Raw genomic sequence first — 20,077 nt, forward strand, 5'->3', positions numbered from 1 at the left:
GTAAGAGCAACCCTTTGTTCCATTCACTAATTTTGTTGCCCTTCTCTGCACCGATTCCAACAGCTCTACATGCTTCTTAAAATAGGCCTCCAGATTTGTATACAATACTCGAGGTGTGGCCTGACCATTTCCTTATACAAGGGGATAATCACCTCCTCATCCCTGCTAGAAAAATTCCTGTATATCATTGACAAGACACCATGAGCTACTCTTGCAGACCGTCTGCACTGCTCAGAAAACTTCATATCTGCCTGCACAATTACCCACAGGTCCTTTTCGTTCTCTACTACTGTCAGTGTAGTACCATTGAGTTGATACATCACTCTGGGGTTACTGCTTCCCATAGGTAGTACATTACATTTGTCAATGGTAAACTTCATTGGCCACCTCTCAGCCCATCTGCTCAACTTCTCTTGATACACCTGTAGCACCGTACTGTCATTAGTATCCTTATCAACCCAGCCAACTTTCTTATTGTCTGTAAACATGGCCATTAAGCTTGATATACCATTATCAATATCATTTATAAACACAGAAAACAACAGTGGACCCAACACTGAACCCTGAGGGGCTCCACTAATAACATTAGTCCACGACAAGCAGTGTCCATTGATTACCACTCTGTCTTCTCCCACTCAAACAACGCTTTATCCATACCAGCAATTTGCCTTCAGTGCAACACTGCTCTAATTTATTCAGCAGTCTTCCATGTGCAACAGTATCAAAAGCTTTTCTAACATCCATATATATGATATCAAAGTTATTACCTGCATCCAGTTCCTACATGACATCGTAGTATCCAATCAAATTGGTCAGGCAAGACTTTCTCTTAACAAAACCATGCTTTGTCCAAGCTATAACTGAAGTCTTCTCTAGATGATCCTGCAGTGCTTCTTTAACCAGTGTCTCCATTAATTTTCCTGGAAAAAAAGTTAAAACTATCATCATCATTAGCCATTTTCAATCCACTGCAGGATGAAGGCCTCTACAGCAACTTTCCAGTTCCTTCTGTTTTGAGCACTGGCCATCCATTTACTACCCACAAACTCATGAATTTCATCTATTTATCTCTGCCTTTGTCTCCCAGGTTTTATTCTAGCTCCTCTTGGGTACCATTCTGTCATTTTCTTAGTCCATCTGTCATCATGTCTTTGAGCTATGTGTCCTGCCCAAGACCATTTTAGTTCTTTAGTTTTGATAAGAATGTCCTTTACTTCAGTTTGCTGCTTAACCCATGTGTTTCTCTTCTTATCTAACAGTCTGATTCCCAATATAATTCGTTGCATTCTTCACTGTGTAGATCTCAGCATCTCTTCCATTCTTTGGATGAGTGCCCAAGTTTCACTTCCATAAGTCATGGTGGGGAGTATACATTGGTTCATTATTTTACGTTTCAGAAAAACTGGGATATTGCTCTTTCAGTATGCGACTATATTTCCTGAATGCTATCCATCCAAAATTTATTCTTCTCTTAAATTCCAGCCATTTATCTTTATAGCTAATAACTTGTCCCAGATAAGTATATGACTCCACCTTTTCAATTACTACTCCTTCAATCATTATTTCCTATTCTGTGGCATATTTTTTCATCATTACTTTTGTTTTAGCCATATTCATCTTTAGTCCAAAATCCATACTAACTGTGCATAACTGATTAAGATTTTCCTCTAATTCTTTTTTGGATCGTGGCTTATGACCGCTATATCATCTGCAAATCGTAAAAGTTTAGGTACTCTCCGTTCACATTGACTCCTTTATGTGACCAGTCTAATCTTCTGAAAGCTTCCTCAAGGGAAGCAGTAAACAGCTTCGGAGATATTGTGTCTCCTTGTCGAACTCCTTTGTCGATTTTAACTTTCCTACTGTCTTTGTCTAGTCTAATAAAGGAGGTAGCATTCTCATATATTTTCTTCAAAATCATAATATGTGGGGTTTCTATGCCTTGTCTTTCCAGTGCCAGAAACATTGCTTTATGCTGTATGGAGTCAAATGACTTTTCACAATCCACAAATGCCAGGCATAATGGTGTTTTATATTCATTTGCTTTCTCCATTAGCTGTGATATTACGTGAAGGTGATCCATAGTTGAGAATCTTGTCTTAAAGCCAGCTTACTCTTTCATTTGATTCTCATCAAGTATTCTTTCTAATCTGTTAGTAATGACCCTTGTGAACAACTTGTAGATGTGAGATAACAAGCTAATTGGTCTATAATTTCCAATTTCTGATTTATCTCCTTTCTTATGCAGCAAAACTATGATTGCATTATTCCACTGCTTAGGCGTCACACCTTTTCTAATGCACTTTGTGAAGAGCCTTGCCAGTTTTTGTGTTATGTCTCGTCCCTAACTTCATTTCCCCCGGGGCTTTCTGATTCTTCATTTTCTTCAATGCACGTTCTACCTCAACAGGAAGAATATCGGGTATGTTGTATGTGTTGCTAATTTGTGCAATCCATCTCCCCCACTGCTGGCATCATTCTCTCGCTCCTTGTATAATTCTGTATAGTAATCTTGTGCTAATTTAATTATGCCTTCTTTGCTGTTTATAAGTACACCATCGCTATTCTTCAGTTTCAGTATCATTTGTCTTTCTGTATTACTGTTCATGGCTGCTGATTTAAATCCTTTGTTTTCCCTTAATGCTTGTTCTACTTTTCTTGTGTTAAATCTTCTTATGTCCTTTCTGAGTCTCTTTCTAATGGCTTTGCATAACTCAGTATACTCAATTTTCTCATTTTGTCAGTGTTTATCTTGCTCTCCATTTTTCGCCTTCGGTTCATTGTTAGTTAAAACAACAGGTCTATAATTACTTGTGTCGCCCTTTGATCCTCCTTTGTGAATTGGGGTCACATTTGCACATCTCCAGTACATGGGTACCTAGGCTGAGTCCAAAGAAGCTCTCATAATATGGCTAAGGGTTTGATTACTTCCTTTGCTGTCTCCTTTAATATAACAGGATAGATCCCATCCACCCCGGGTGCCTTTTTTATGTTTGTCTTCAACAATTTCTCCTCAACTTTCCTCTGAGTTATTAGAACATAATCTAGCTCACTGCCAGAGTTTAACTCACCTCTGGCATTCCTCTCCCTGAATAACTCCTCATGGGTGAATGTAGATGCAAAATACTCATTTAGTTTGGTAGCCCTCTGAGCAGGATAATCATCAGCTGAACCATCACTATTCAGTGGACCAATCTGATTCATCCCTTTCCTTCTAGAGTTTACATAGGTAAAGAACTCTTTACCTATGAAAACTCTAGAAGGTTTTGTTTTTCTTGGCATCCTTGGCGAAGTATTTCTCATAATCTGTGTCTGCCTGCCTATTCTTCTTAGCATTAGCATTAGTAGAGGTATATGATGCAAGAAAGCAAGCTTATTCAGCATCAGCCAAAAAAAAAAAAAAAAAAAACCCTCTCCCATTTCACCCCTCCGTTCGTTCGAAATACCTGTCCAGTTGAGCTTTAAATTTGTTTAGGCTATCAACTTCAACAACAAGTGATGGAAGTCGATTCCACCAACCAACCACCCGCTGGCCAAAGCCAAATTTCCGCACATCTATCCGACATCCGTCCTTCCTCAATTTGAATTTATGCCCTCTGAGGTGATTATTCTGAGAAAGATGAAGAATCCCATTGGCATTGAGCATGCTCAAACCATTCAAAGCCTTATACACCTCTATCAGATCACCTCGACGGTGCCTAGTCTCCAGACTCTGTAATTTGCAAAACTTAAGCCTTTCATCGTAAGAGCAACCCTTTGTTCCATTTACTAATCTTGTTGCCCTTCTCTGTACCCGTTCCAGCAGCTCTACATCCTTCTTGAAATGAGGCCTCCAGACCTGTATACAGTACTCAAGATGTGGCCTAACCATTGCCTTATACAAGGGAATAATCACCTCCTTATCCCTGCTAGAAAAATTCCTGTATATCATTGACAAGACACCATGAGCTACTCTTGCAGCTCGTCTGCACTGCTCAGAGAACTTCATATCTGCCTGCACAATTACCCCCAGGTCCTTTTCATTCTCCACCACTGTCAGTGTAGTACCGCAGAGTTGATACATTGCTCTGGGGTTACTGTTACCCATATGTAGTACTTTACATTTGTCAATGTTAAACTTCATTTGCCACCTCTCAGCCCATCTGTTCAACCTTTCCAGATCCTGTTGCAGCAGCATAGCATCAGTAGTGTCCTTAACGACCCTGCCAACCTTTGTATCATCTGCAAACTTAGACATTAAACTTGATATCCCATCATCAATATCATTCATAAACACCGAAAACAACAATGGACCCAACACTGAACCTTGAGGAACGCCACTAATAACATTAGTCCACGTTGAGCAGTGTCCATTGATTACCACTCTCTGTCTTCTGCCACTCAACCATCCCCTTGGTGACTTGGTTACAGACTAGCTTATATCTATCATAGGCGTCCATATCACCTATTAATTTATATGTAACCCATGCATTTTTCTTCTCTGCCATATGTCTCATTAGTTCATCTGACATCCATTTAGGCTTAAACCTTGAACAATATTTCTTAGTTGGTATGTAAAGCCTAGTAGCTTCCAAGATAAAATTCTTTGAATGCTTTCCATTTTGAATTTGCTGTTGGTAACATCATCAGTTAGTCCCACTGCATAGAATTTAAATACTGTCTCAGACCAACGTAGTCACCTTTACGAAAACAAAACCCCCTTCCCTTTACCCCTGATGGTAGTTACCTCTTTGAGTAAATCCCACTTCAGCACACTGTGATCACTGCCACGTAATGGTTCATTTATCTGCAGATTCTTAATGCATGAAGAATCACTACTGATAATCAGATCAAGATTACTCCCTCTAGTTGCCCCCCGAACATGCTGATGTAGAAAACAATCATCCAATAAATCCACAAAAGCCTTGCTGTGTATGAGTGACAAACCCACAAATTCCAGTCAATATCTGGGAAATTAAAATCCCCAATTATAAGACACACTGATTTACTGGCCCACTCTATTTCCCTGCACAGTTTCTTTTTACACTCATCACAGTCATTAGGCCTATTACTTTGGCCTATACACTGCTAACAATACCTCCAGATAATACCTTATCTGGAAGTATTGTTAGCAGTGTATTCATTCTTGTGTTGGGGTCACATTTGCACATAGTTATTTAAACTATGTCTTAAACTATGTTAAACTACTTGGAGGTAGTTTGTCCATTTCATGAAGAAAGCACTGATTTCAACCAACCAAATAACAAGATATTTGGATGCACTGAGCAGTCTGAATTGATACTGAGTTAACCAGTATGTCATTTATGCATAAGTAGATGATTCAGTAGGAATTGCAGAGAGTTTCATTGCCTGTTGATGTGATACTTTCTCTATATTATATTTCTGAATGTTCTTTTCTCAACTGAAAGTCATTCGAGAAGGCAGAATGATTACCATGACAAATAACTGTGTTTTGGATTTCCCTGTTACAGTTTGTATATGTGTTTTCTTTTGTTCCAGAAGAAGCACAATGACTACACCTCTGCATACAGTTTGTGAATATATGGTGAAACATGGCATCTGCTGTAGGTACCAGCTTCTATAGTTGCAGGGAAATTTGGTGATTTAAATGTAAGTACGACGGTCCAAGTAGGAATAGGCTCTCCATCTCTGTTGAAAACAATTCTTTTCGTGTGGGCCATATTTTTGGTTCTTTAATTTGCAGATTAATTCATCCTCTGATATACTTAGATCCCATTCTGATATTGTCCATTTAGAGAAGTTCAAGGTGGCCCATAGGATAACTTTTGGGGACTCCACTAAAGGTTGTTATTTAAGAGAGTCCTTCAGCATGTCTGTGTTCATTCGTCCCACTAATCAATTTCCAGATCTTTGTTGCAAAACCATTTTTGGAGGGTCAACCACATTTTTGAGACATTTCTGAATCAAAAATGGGGAGAGCTTACTCAATGGTTGGTCTGTGTGGGAAAATAATGTTAAAAAAAAGAGCACAAAAATTTTGTGGATTTATTGGATAATTGTTTTCTAATCAGCATGTTCGAAAGGCAATTATAGGAAGATCTAATTATCAGTAGTGATTCTTCATGCATTAAGAATCTGCAGATAAAGGAACCACTAGGTGGCAGTGATCACAGTGCGCTGAAGTGGGATTTACTCAAAGAGGTAACTACCATCAGGGGTAAAGGGAACGGTTTTTGCTTTCGTAAAGATGACTACGGTGGTCTGAGATGGTATTTAAATTCTATACAGTGGGACCAACTGATGATGTTACCAACAGCAAATTCAAAATGGTAAGCATTCCAAGAATTTATTTTGGAAGCTACTAGGCACTACATACCAACTAAGAAATATTGTTCAAGGTTTAGGCCTAAATTGATGTGAGATGAACTAATGAGACATGTGGCAGAGAAGAAATATGCATGGGATACATATAAATTAATGAGTGACATGGAAGCCTATGATAGATATAAGCTGGTCTGTAACCAAGTGACAAAGGAGATTAGGCAAGCAAAGGCAGATTATGAGAAATCCTTGGGAAAGGGATGCAAAGAAAAACAACAAAGTGTTCTTTACCTATGTAAACTATAGAAGGAAAGGGATGAATCAGATTGGTAAAATGGACATTGATGGTTCAACTGTTGATGATCCTGCTCAGGTGGCTAACAAACCAAATGAGTATTTTGTATCTACATTCACCCGTGAGGAGTTATTCAGGGAGGGAAATGCCAGAGGTGAGTTAAACTCTGACAGTGAGCTGGATGATTTTGTAATTCATGATTCTGAGAGGAAATTGGAAGAGAAATTGTTGAAGATAAACATAAAAAAGGCACCCAAGGTGGATGGGATCTCTCCAGTTATATTAAAGGAGGCAGCAAAGGAAGTAAGCAAACCCTTAGCCATGATTATGAGAGCTTTTTTGAGCTCAGGGGAGGTACCCATGGACTGGAGATGTGCAAATGTGACCCCAATTTATGAAGGAAGATCAAAGGGCAACACAAGTAATTATAGACCTGTTAGTTCAACATCTGTTCCAGGAAAATTAATGGAGGCACTCATTAAAGAAGCACTGCAGGATCACCTAGACAAAAGTTCATTTATAGCTCAGACACAGCATGGTTTTGTTAAGAGAAAGTCTTGCCTAACCAATTTGATTGGATACTATGATGTGGTCACAAAGGAACTGGATGCAGGGAATAACTTTGATATCATATATTTGGATCTTAGAAAGGCTTTTGATACTGTTGCACATGGAAGTGTGGCTCCAATGCCACACTGTTCACAAATTGGAGCAGTGTGGCATTGGAGGCAAATTGCTGCTATGGACAAAGGGATGGTTGAATGGGAGAATACAGAGAGTGGTAATCAATGGACACTCTTCATCGTGGACTAATGTTATTAGTGGAGTCCTTCAGGATTTAGCATTGGGTCCGTTGTTGTTTTCTGTATTTATAAATGATATTGATGATTGTATATCAAGCTTAATGTCCAAGTTTGCAGATGATATGAAGGTCGGCAGGGTTGTTAAGGATACTAATGACAGTACACTGCTGCAACAGGATCTAGAAAAGTTGAGCAGATGGGCTGAGAGGTAGCAAATGAAGTTTAACAATGACAAATGTAAAGTACTACATATGTGAAGCAGGAGCCCCAGTGTGACATATCAACTCTGTGGTACTACACTGACAGTTGTTGAGAACAAAAATAACCTGGCGGTAATTGTGCAGGCAGATATGAAATTTTCTGAGCAGTGCAGACGGTCTGCAAGAGAAGCTCAGTGTCTTGTCAATGATATACAAGAATTTTTTTCTAGGGGATAAGGAGGTGATTATCCCCTTACATAAGGCAATGGTCAGGCCACACCTTGAGTACTGTTTACAGATCTGGAGGCCTCATTTTAAGAAGGATGTAGAGCTGTTGGAACGAGTACAGAGAAGGGCAACAAGATTAATGAATGGAACAAAGGGTTGCTCTTATGAAGAAAGGCTTAAATTTTGCAAATTACAGTGTCTGGAGACTAGGCACCTGCGAGATGATCTGATTGAGGTGTATGAAGCCTTGAATGGTTTGAGCATGCTCAATGCTGATGGAATTTGTTTCTCTTGCTCAGAATAATCATTTGAGAGGGCATAAATTCAAATTGAGTAAAGACAGTTAGGATAAATGTGCAGAAGTTTGCCTTTAGCCAGCGCGTGGTTGGTGGAACAGACTTCCATCCTTTGTTGTGGAAGTTAATAGCCTAAATAAATTTAAGGCTGAGCCGGACAGGTACTTGGAACGAACGGAAGGGTGAAATGGGGAGTGTTTTTTTTTGTTTTTTCTTGGCAGATGCTGCATAAGCCTGCTTTCTTGCATCATATACCTCTACTAATGCTAATCTGTCTCTTCTTTTATTTTTGTCTCTTGGCATAGTATGTATTCAGGTTATCATGATCGTCACGTCTATCTGAATCAAACGATCCATAGTTGGACTGTTTTGGGTTGTACATCGTTGCTCCTTTTAGCTCTAGGAGAGTGGTTTCTTCTCCCAGTTTCCAGCCCCGCCAAGTGGAGGCAGGAGCAGTGCCACCAGTTACCAAGCAATAAGGGAAGGTTAGTTGTTAATGCATTAGTAAGTTAGTTCTATATACAAGATGGTGTCTTTCCTTCCTGTTAATTAAGCTAACTTCTTTACTTTACTTTAGAAGAACAAAATTAGATAACTTCAGAAATTAGAAAAATAACACTACACTATAATCAACTGCTCTATTAAGAAAATCTTCAAATCATTCAGGAATCACTATAGCCACTCACTCAGTTGGAACTCGGGGGCCATGTCAGTGAAATACTCTTAGGAGATTGCTGCTATAAAGAAATGAAAAATAATGTTCTTTATTATTATAGATATCTTCTGTAAAAATTATTTATAAAGTTATTTATAAAAGTATAAATAACTTTATAAATCTTTTTAAAAAAAAACAGCTTACATGCCTTTGCAGCAATCTGTAATCCCACTTCATCTGCTTCTCTTTCCAGCATACGGTTATATGGAAGATGAATCAACACCTGTTAAGAATTTTAAAATTTGTTTAATAAGTTAAAACATATCATTTTACTTGCTAATCTTTCAACTTTGATATGAACAAGAAATCATATACAACAAAGTAATATATAATTTCTTGTGTAAGAGACATGTTTATTGCTAATAAGATAAAGCATAAAAACTGAAAATTACAGAATTCATTCCACAAATTATTTGACTATGAATATGCATTTTATCAGTTAAAGGTACTAAAAAAAATAAATTAATTAATTAAATTCTGTACCAGATACATAATGTATCCTGCTGCTAGCACATTTAATGTATTTTACATTTAAGAGTCATCGGCAGGCATTAAAAACGTTTTAATTTTCAGATATTAATAAAATTCCTGGATTTCCAGCAAAATAAAATTAAAATAAAAGAATATTAACATAACAATAATATAACAATGTTTTTATTTTATTAATAATTATTACATATCGTTATTGAAAGTATTGGTCTGTAGTGACTAAAGTAAGATTCATAATTTTTAAATTGATGAGTTCACAACTAAATACAACATCTATAGTTGTCTCCTTACATGTAGTATTTATTGAAAGATCTGATGACATGTTCAAGTTGAAGAATGTTTTTATAAATGTACAGACCTTTTTTCCAGTCTCACATTTAATTGTAAAGAAAAAAATTACATTCAATCTGAAAACACCAGGTTGACTTGAAACCAGATGCATTTTCGAATTAACACACTTCTCAGTTTCCGAAAGTTTTCTTGCATCTTAAAACCTTAACATTTCTGTTTCCAAATTCCTTAGCTCTCCAACGATAGGCTATACGTCCACATCATCCTGTTTATGACGTGAGAAAATATTTCATCACACGTTCATATTTTGGACTATCCTTGGAAAAACTACTGCAATTTTTAAAGGTTTTAAAGTCTGTCCTCTAGTATGAAGCTGAGATGAAACTCCGTGCAAAATTTCATTAAATTTGATCAAGTAGAAGATAAATTAAACTGGAATAAATTTTTGTAATGCTTTTCACATGACAGTTTTCCATTACAAAATTTTTGGAATAACACCAGTAAAAACGTAAAAGAAAAAAAAAATAAATAAATAAATATATATATATATATATATATATATATATATATATATATATTGGAATTCTGTCTAATGACATTTAGATTTAAATATTAAACAGTGTAAATTAGGATATTGGCTCCTACGGTAATGCTATTGTCCTGTGACAATTGGACATTATTTGTACGTGCATGGGTTATATATGTACTTAACTTATTTATAAATTATTACTTATTAAATTATGGTACTATTTGAGAGCGTCAGGTTTGTAGTGACCCCAACCAACCAGCTAGTTATATATAAATCTAGCCCTGGTATGGATAGCTCTATACATAAAAAATAACATAGATACATATAAAAACAACAAATTAATGTAAATTTAAAGGAGATTAGAGAAAGCTGGAGAAAATCAGCAAAAGTTAGTAAAAATTAACATTCACCCTCATGGCTATACTAACCTTTGCTAATTTTCTCCAGCTTTCTCTAATCTTCTTTAAATTTACATTAATTTGTTGTTTTTATATGTATCTATGTTATATATTTATTTGTAAAATAATTAAGAGGAGTATACCTCAATATAGTATGTAGAACACTTCCGTATGACACTCTCCAGAAATTAAAACGAAAAAAAACGAAAAAAATCGAAAAACTTACATTGGAGTAACAAATAATTAAAAACCAATTTAACACAATTAAACACAAAAATATTAAAAAGAATCTAACGAAAATATTCAAAACGATTTTCCTTCCTGAAGTTGACAACACTTCAGGAAGTGTTGTCAAGTGAATTTACCTTCCTGTGATCATGACATATGGTAGATAAGCACTGTCGGCTTCAGGAAGGAAAATAGTTTTAAATATTTTCGTTAGATTCTTTTTAATATTTTTAAATGTGTTAAATTGATTTTGTGTTAAATTGGTTTTTAATTATTTGTTACTCTAATGTAAGTTTTTCGATTTTTTCATTTTCATTTCTGGAGAGTGTCATACGGGAGTGTTCTACGTACTATATTGAGGTATACTCCTTTTAATTATTTTACAAATATTAATATCAACGTAGAATGTATTGAGCATTACAGCTCTGATTCTTACTATCTAGTTATATATAAGGCTATCCATACTAGGGCTAGATTTATATATAACTAGTGGGTTGGTTGGGGTCACTACAAACATGATGCCCCCAAGTTGTACCATAATTTAATAAGTAATAATGTATAAATAAGTTAACTCTCATCGACCGGTGCAATACCACTACTTTGCTTATTGGAGGCTTGAAGTGGTGAAACCAATGTTTAGTCTCTAGAGCAAAGTTTCCAGCATTCCCCCCATACTTCTCTTTCAACCCTAACCCAAGCACGGTACTAAGTACTATAGGTTCTAATACCTCTCGTGTTTGGGGTTCACAAAAAAAAAAAATACATATATATATATATATATATATATATATATATATATATATATATATACAGTAAACTCTCATTAAACCGGACTAATAGGGGCTGAGAGGTGTCCGTTTTCATGAAAGTCCGGATTATATGAAATACGCTTTGTAATGTGGGTAAAACTTGTTTAAACAAAATGTACGGGGATAACATTAAAAACATGTTTATTTTCCATTAAAAATATGTATGTACATACTGCATTTACATTAAAAATACATAATGTCCATAATCACTTAGAACAAGATTGCACTGGTTCATCTTCACTTACATCACTTGCCACATTCGTTTTCACTTGGTTTGAAAAAAAAATTACTTATTTTTTTTTGTGATTGTTTGCAGTTTGTTTCCTTTACTACCAATTCACGTAGGTTTCTTAAGTGTTCATAATAGGCAGATACGTCTTCATTTGTTGATTGTTCAACATACTGAATTATGAAGTTCAAGTGGTCTTTCACTTCGCTTGCCTTAATTTTTGGCTGAGAGTTGTTGCTCACTTCATCTTCCTCATCTGAACTTTCTGCTGCTCCCATTACAGTATCTGCAATCCCCTCTTCGGTCATGATGTGGTAGCCAGGATCATCATCATCTTCCATCCATGACTAACTCCTCTAAGGACACATCTTTTTTCCCTCCTCGCTGTAGAGTCTCATGAAAGTCTTCTTTCTCACAACCATCTGTTTCTGGATTAGCCTCTTCATCTAAGAGAAATTTTTTCCATGAATTTGACAAAGTTTTTGAATTGATTTCTTTTGCAGCATCAGCAAAGTAAATCATAGACCTTACATTGTACGACTTTAAATTTTTCAATGTCTGTTGTCCTCTTCTGTCTTCTTCACCAACTAGTGGCTCCTCGAATTCTAGGACTTCATTCAAAAACTTCTTTCTGTAGAGCCGCTTTGCCATGTAGATCACCCCCTGGTTCATAGGCTGGAAAACAGATGTGTTTGGTGGCAGAAACATGCACTTAATCTTCTTATCTCAACTGATGAGTTTGTCAATGTCACAGTGGGTTGGTGAGTTTTCTAGCAAAACCAAAGCCTTTACTTCATCTTTTGGAATTTTCAAATCTATGATTTGATGTCTTCTGATTTCTAGCACAGCTTTCTTGTGGAACCAATCCATTGTTATTTCCGGGGTAAACCGTGCATTGCGGGAATCTTAGTAGTGTACCTGTAGATCAGCCTTTACTACAATGTTTTTTAGGGCACGTGGTTTTTTTGCTTTTCCCAATAATGACAGTTTTTAACATATGGCTTCCATCGGCATTTGCACACAGCAATGCTGAAACACGTTCCTTGCTTATTTTTCTTTCAGGCGTGGTTTTCTCAGTCTTTGACGCTTGTGCGTTTTCAGGCAGAGCTCTCCAAAACAGTCCGACCTCATCGAAGTTGTACACCTGGTTCAATTGATAACTCTCATTTTGAATAAAATCATTCAGTTGTTTCCTGAAAGGCTCAAAATCAGCACTAAGAATTTCTCCACACATTTTCTTGTTTGAAATGTTATGCCGTCTTCTAAATCTAAAAAGCCAACCAGAGTTCACTTAAAATTGTTCAATTCCTAACTGTTTAGCCAGTCTCTCCAACACTGCTTGAATTTCTATTCCTCGCACAGCCAAACCAGACGAACGAAGTTGGGAAACCATTTGTACACAGCATCATCTAGTGCAGTGGTTTTCAACCTTTTTTTAATAACGGCACCCCAATGTAATTTATTTTATTTTGTGACACTCCTACTCAATTTTCTGCCTGTTAGATCTGATTCTCTGTTTGTTTGTTATTTGGTTTTTAGGAGCATTAGCAACTAAGGCCATATTGCTCCGGGATATGCGGTGGTCATTCCCTGACCTTTCCGCATCCTCCGCATTTGGTGGTGACGGGCTTGAACCCCGGTCTAATCAAGAAGCGTGTGCTACACACTGCTGCTCCTTCCCACCTGGCTACGGAGGCACCTTCTGTGTGTGTGTGTGTGTAATATTAAAAAATATATATATTATGTGATATTTATTACAATAATATAATTATAAAAATTACATTTCATAATACAAATTATATATATACAGTATATAATTTTATTCTTTATACAGAGGTACTAAGTAAACATCAATTATAGATCACCACAAAATTAACTGTACACCTTTTTACAAAAAATCTGTACACCTTTTTATAATGAAATAAACATAAATTAAAAAATAATAATAAGTTTAAGTAAGTGAAACCCAAATTACGTGGCACCCCTGGAATGTTGTTGTGGTACCCCGGTTGAAAACCACTGATCTAGTGCTTTAATCAGTAAACATCTGCATTTGTTTAACTTTACTTTTTTCTTTCTCCACGTTAAACTTGAGAACAAAATTACGAACTTCACTTTTTTTCTTTTTTAATGTCTGACATGGTTTGTTTTGCAATGCCATACTCAAGACAGATGCTGGACACTGAAGCTCCTTTTTCAAGTTTTTCTATCATCGATAATTTATCATGAAGAGAAAGTGTTTTATGCTTATGCTTCAGTCCTACACTAGGCTTACTTAAAGAAATTGTTTAACACAGCACAAACGACAAAAGATAGAAGTGTGTAACTGCGGAGCAAACGACAAACTGCAGCCGGGAACCAGGTTGTTTGTGCAGTGTGAGTCATCACAGCCCAATGACCTTGGACACAATACATATGACCTTTCAAGCCTGATTGTCGTTTGATTTTTACACTTTTAATTTTTTTTAGAGCTGTCCACATTAAGCGACGTACGGATTAATGAGGGTTTAATTAATATAAAATACAATATTATTACATATTTCGAATTTTTATAAAACTGATGAAAGTACAAGTCAGGACAAATTAATGTCATCAAAAATAACTGAACACTACTATATAAGGCTGTGAAAAAAAAATGTTATATATTTCAGTCGAAATAGCATAAGTTGGAGCTGAATAACCATACCTTACAAAAGATTCTAACAGTCTATTTATAGCAACGTAATACCAAATCCAATTTCAAATAATATAATATTTACAAAATACCAAATCAAAAGTACTAAAATGTCATTACTAAATAAGGCTCACATCGAAAGGCACATCATCAAAGGGACTAGTGCCTCTCAATATATGCCATCGATAACAACATAGACTATCTATTCCAGAAACAGTCTAGAAACAATCTTGCTGTATAGCCAGACATGGAATACGGGCAGAAACTACCCACACTTAAATAAATAAATTTTCTGTTTATACTCCAGCACGACAACCAAGTCAGTAGAGTTTACAATGAACCGTCGATACAAATATTTATCGTATTCAGTAGTCATGGGCTTGAACCCAGGTCCACTCAAGGAACGCGTGCTATGCACTCTCGCTCCTGACTTAGAAATGACAATACAAAAAAAAAAAATATATATATATATGAAATATGAAAACGAAGAAGTGGAAGGGAAAAAAAAAAAAAATAAATAGGAAAACAGTACGTGTATCTGAATGCGCCAAGTATTCAGGTATTATAAAGTATTTATAAAGTATTTTATAAATACTTTATATATTATATATATATTATAAAGTATTTTCTCCCATAATTTCAAGTTCAAGATTCATCACAGCTTCAGCTACGAATCTCCTATTTGATTCAAAATTTGTAATTATAAAACTTTAGCTACTAATTTAGGCAACTTACAAGCTTTAGATCTTCCATGTCATTGTGATGATCCCATATATGCTCCTTACGTTGATCAACATCAAAGACATTACTACTGGCAACCTGGACATTATTAACAACATTCCACTAAAGTCTGCTATGGAAAAAGGTTTTAAATTCAGACCCGTCCATAAGGCCAACCTCAATAATATATAAAGATATTTATCTTAATATCCTAAACTTTTGCAACAAGTTGGCATATAAATATACAATACCCCATGAAGCTTTTTATAATTGGATAAATGTTACATATCAAGACATACTACCTTTACAATAATTCACATATCAGGTACTCTTACCTGAAAAAAGCCATCTCATATTTACAACAAAAATTTATTATCATTCCAGTAGAGAAGGCTTCTAATAACTTTGCTATCTTTTGCAAGCAATTTTATTACACCACCCTCAAAAAGGAAGTAGAAAGTAGTTCCACCTTTTTACGTTGTAATCTCGGCATTAATACAATCATCAAAGAAATTATAGCCTTCCATAAAAAATTACATACCAAAATTCGCAATTCTACTTTGCCTTTCTTGTATATGATAGCCAAATTTCATAAACATCCAGTTGGCTTCAGGTTCATCACTAGTGCCAAAAAAAGTGGCTGTTATCAACCAGGTAAACAATTTTTCAAATTGTTAACTACCATTCTTATTAATATCCCTTCCACTTGGATCATTAACAATACCACAGTATCGTTAAAATTTTTAATTCCAATACCTATTCCAGCATATTTAGTATTGAAACCTATGACTTCAACTTATTTACCTCCTTACCACATCACTTGATTTTTAATGTACTTCATCAATTGTTCCTCAAATACAAAAACGTTTTACCAACAGATGAGGTTACTTGGAATAACTACATCAACGTCTGTATTCTAAACAATTATATTTATGATGGTAAATACGCTTATAAACAATCCATAGGAGTTCCCATGGGTTCACAAATTTCTAGTATAGAATCCAATTTATTTCTTCATTATTACGAACATCTATATATTCATAACAACCCGAACCTTAATTTTTCTGCATTCCGCTATGTTGATGACATTCTTATTCTCAACATTCATTTTGAAAATATTGCAAAATCCATATATCCCACTGAACTCACTCTCAATAAAGAAAACTTTGGCAACCAACATGCAAATTTTCTAGATTTAAGTATTACTCTAAACAGTCCTCCTCTTCGTCACAATTTGGAACTATTCGACAAAAGAAGCGAATTTAATTTTAATATTATCTATTTAACAAATTGGAACTCGAACATTTCGATTAAGGTTCATAAAAATATAATCTACACACAAATTATCCATTTGGCTAATATTAGTAGCAATCAATCACTTTTCGCTGGTGCTTTAAGTGATCTCTATACCAAACTTCGCAATAATGACATTCCTATTAATTTCTTAAATTTTATTATAAAAAATCTCTCTGATTTCATTAAAGAAAAATTCGGTTTCACCAGGTTCCACCTTGATTAGGGTTAATTTGATACCTGTATAGTTGTACATTTGAATGGTGGTATTTCCACTGCTTGGAAAGTGATCACGCATAATGACTTCTATTAGAACGATGTTCGTGTTCTTTCACTTCCTAAGTTTTTCTTTTCATTTTTCGTAATTTAATATTATCAGTAATTACTTATGATCAATCTTATTTTCTCTATTTTATTTTGGTCACAGAGGGCTCCCATAGTTCTTCTCTTCTGAGCAACTCCATCGTTGTCATAGTTCTCCCTCTGTTTGCATTCCATTCTTATTAATCATATTCGCATAATTGTACCTTATTAATCATGATCGCATATTTGTATCTTCATTTCTTGATTATGTTCCACTCAACTTGTTTCTGCCAAATATCATAGGTATTTAATTTTTCTCCTTTTCATATTTTATATCATATTTCATATATCTATCACTCAAAATACACACTACAAGCTAGCGGTATTAATTTCCACTTCTACTAACATTCTCACAGCCAAGGCCCTCTCTATGAGGTTGGGTACTTACACACCCGGCTTGCCTAGTATCCTTTAAACTCTTTTCCTTCTCTTTATATCTTTCTACTCTTTGTTTTTCTATCCGTTGAACTATTAGTGTAATACGAGGGTGATTCAGACATTCTCACTTTTCTTATTCTCACTATCTTCGCCTCTATATTTTTAACTTCTTTTCCCTCCCTTACCTTGCATTGCTTCCTTTTTCTATACTGCTACCTTGTTATTTATTATTATTATTTTTTAATTTACATACTTTCGATTTTAACACACTGCATTCTTACATACTTTGTACTCAATTTATTAAACTAAACACACTGCGTTTGCATTCTTACATACTGTCGACTCAATTTATTAATCTAAATACGCTGCGTTACTTAATTTATTAATCTAAATACACTGCGTTGGGGCTACCTTACTATTGTTTCTGGAGATTAAAAAAAAAAATTTATCTATTTCATTTTAATAGCTTCTCCATCAGCATGAGTTTGCATAGAAACACAGTGTTTGGTACATGACATGGTGTAGCCCCCTGATGAAATACCTGATCTATGTACTAATTTTTAATTTTTTTAATTTTTATAATTTTAAAATTTTTTAATTCTTTAATTTTTATTTTTGAATTTTATAATTTGTTCTCTATTACTCTCCCCTATTTTTCTTTCAGCTTTTGTACATATGATTAGCCTGTTAATTCGGCATTAATTCAGACTTAATTCTACTTAATGATTTTATTTTATAGGTTCTTAACATTCTTTCTCTCTTTTTTCTCTTCAAACACAAACAGGTTTGGCATTTTGTGTTTAATAACTTCTCCATCTATATTTATTTTATTTTCATTTGTAACACTTATATACGTATATATATATTTATATATATTGTGTGTTATTGTGTGTGTGTGTGTGTGTGGTGTGTGTGTGTGTGTATTAGAATAAAGTTTAAAATAAAAATAAAATAATGGCAGCAATATGGCAAGACAAGAGCGAAAAGACAAAATTAAACCTAAATTCAAATCAAGCAGGGAGGGAAGAGAGGGGTAACAAGAGTAAAAATATTGCAGCAGAAACTCTAAATTAATTTAGAAAATCTAAATGTACGAATAATAATTCTTTGAAATTTAAAAGCCAATTAAATAGAAATTTCACGGTGCCCCCTCTAACGGGCACCAGATCCAAATTTATGTGAAATATCACCAAACAGAGATTTAAACCACATATTTCATAATAAAAATAAAAAGGAGGGTACAGTATACATCAGGGGCAGCGAAAAGCATATTCCTCTACATGATGCTTGAAATATAACCATATAAATTAGAATAAAGCTTAAAATAAAAATAAAATAATGTCAGCAGTACGGCAAGACAAGAGTGAAACGTTTTAAATTTCAAAGAATTATTATTCGTACATTTAGATTTTCTAAATTAATTTAGAGTTTCTGCTTCAATATTTTTACTCTTGTTACCCCTCTCTTCCCTCCCTGCTTGATTTGAATTTAGGTTTAATTTTGTCTTTTTGCTCTTGTCTTGCCGTACTGCTGGCATTATTTTATTTTTATTTTAAGCTTTATTCTAATTTATACGGTTATATTTCAAGCATCATATAGAGGAATATGCTTTTTGCTGTCCCTGATGTAGGCTGTACCCTCCTTTTTATTTTTATTGTAAAATATTCCGTTTTCCAACTATTTCAACGTTATTTAAATATACATATAATTATATATACAGGGTGTTTCAGTTAAACGTTTCAGACCTTCTAAGAGGGGTAGGGTACATCCTGACAACTCGAAATCATATAGCAATGTGGGGGTCGGAAATGCTTTCCTGAAGCGGTGTTGTACACAGAAGCACCATAAAGAAAGGAGACCGTAAGTGAGAAATCGTTTTAATAATACATGAAAAGAAGCAAAAGGTACATGGATTAAAGTAAGTGTTCGAAGTTTTTTCCACGGGCTACAATGCACGCCTCACATCTGCGACGCATGGACATCCGAACATTCTGGAATACTCCAGGCGAATTTCGAATTTCTTCGGCAGCTACTGCGATTCTTGCAACCAGCTCCTCAGCATTGTCAACAGGGGTGTCATAAACTAGCGATTTCATATGACCCCAGAAATAAAAATCAAGACACGATAGGTTGGGTGACCGAGCAGGCCAACGCACGGGACCACCACGTCCGATCCACTGTTGACCAAATGTGACCTCCAGGTAGTTACGAACATCTCCGCTATAATGGGCAGGGGCTCCATCGTGTTGGAACCACATTGTCTGTTGCGTCGATGCAGAAATCTGTTCATCTCTCAAAAGTTGTGGCAATACTTGCTGCAGAAAGATCAAGTAGATAGGTCCGGTTAGACGACACGGTAACAGGTAAGGTCCGATGAGGTGATCTCCCATAATACCGGCCCATACATTGACCGAAAATCGAATCTGTGCTGCACGACGTCGTATTGCATGCGGGTTCTCGACCGCCCAGATATGGTCGTTATGCGTGTTGAAAATTCCTTCCCTTGTGAAAAATGCCTCATCGGAAAACAACACTTCAGCAGGAAAAAGGGGATTTGTAGCATATTTTCCAAGGTACCACTGTGCGAAAGCAATACGAGGTGCATAATCCTCCGGTTGCTGTGTCTGGATACGCTGCACGTGAAACGGATGCATGTCTTGTTCTCGGAGAATCCTCCAGACGCTGCAATGGGAAACCCCGACTGCGTTTGCTAGACTTCGTGTACTCGTTCTTGGATTCCCCTGTACATGCTGCAGCACATTCTGTTCGACAGCTGGAGTCCGTGCTGTTCTTACCCTGTCCCTGTCAGCTCTTTCAAATGAACCTCTCTCAGCTAACCTCTGGTACAGTCTTGCAA

At 35.6% G+C, this 20,077-nt stretch overlaps 1 protein-coding gene across 4 annotated transcripts in view; it reads right to left on the bottom strand.

Annotated features, from left to right (window-relative positions):
* LOC150081132 (metalloendopeptidase OMA1, mitochondrial-like) overlaps positions 1 to 20,077 on the bottom strand; it is a 199,730-nt gene that overhangs the window by 28,110 nt on the left and 151,543 nt on the right. For 3 of the 4 annotated variants that reach the window (XM_090381255.1, XM_090381252.1, XM_090381253.1), the window contains one exon: positions 8,968 to 9,042. In XM_090381255.1, the coding sequence (XP_090237381.1) occupies positions 8,968 to 9,042 (75 nt within the window). Of the gene's footprint in view, positions 1 to 8,963; positions 9,043 to 20,077 lie in introns of all 4 variants that reach the window. The other variant, XM_090381256.1, reaches the window with a different exon arrangement.

The sequence above is a fragment of the Mastigoproctus giganteus genome, chromosome 9 (genome assembly GCF_048544385.1).
Source record: "Mastigoproctus giganteus isolate SK-2022 chromosome 9, ASM4854438v1, whole genome shotgun sequence".
Taxonomy (NCBI): Eukaryota; Metazoa; Arthropoda; class Arachnida; order Uropygi; family Thelyphonidae; genus Mastigoproctus; species Mastigoproctus giganteus.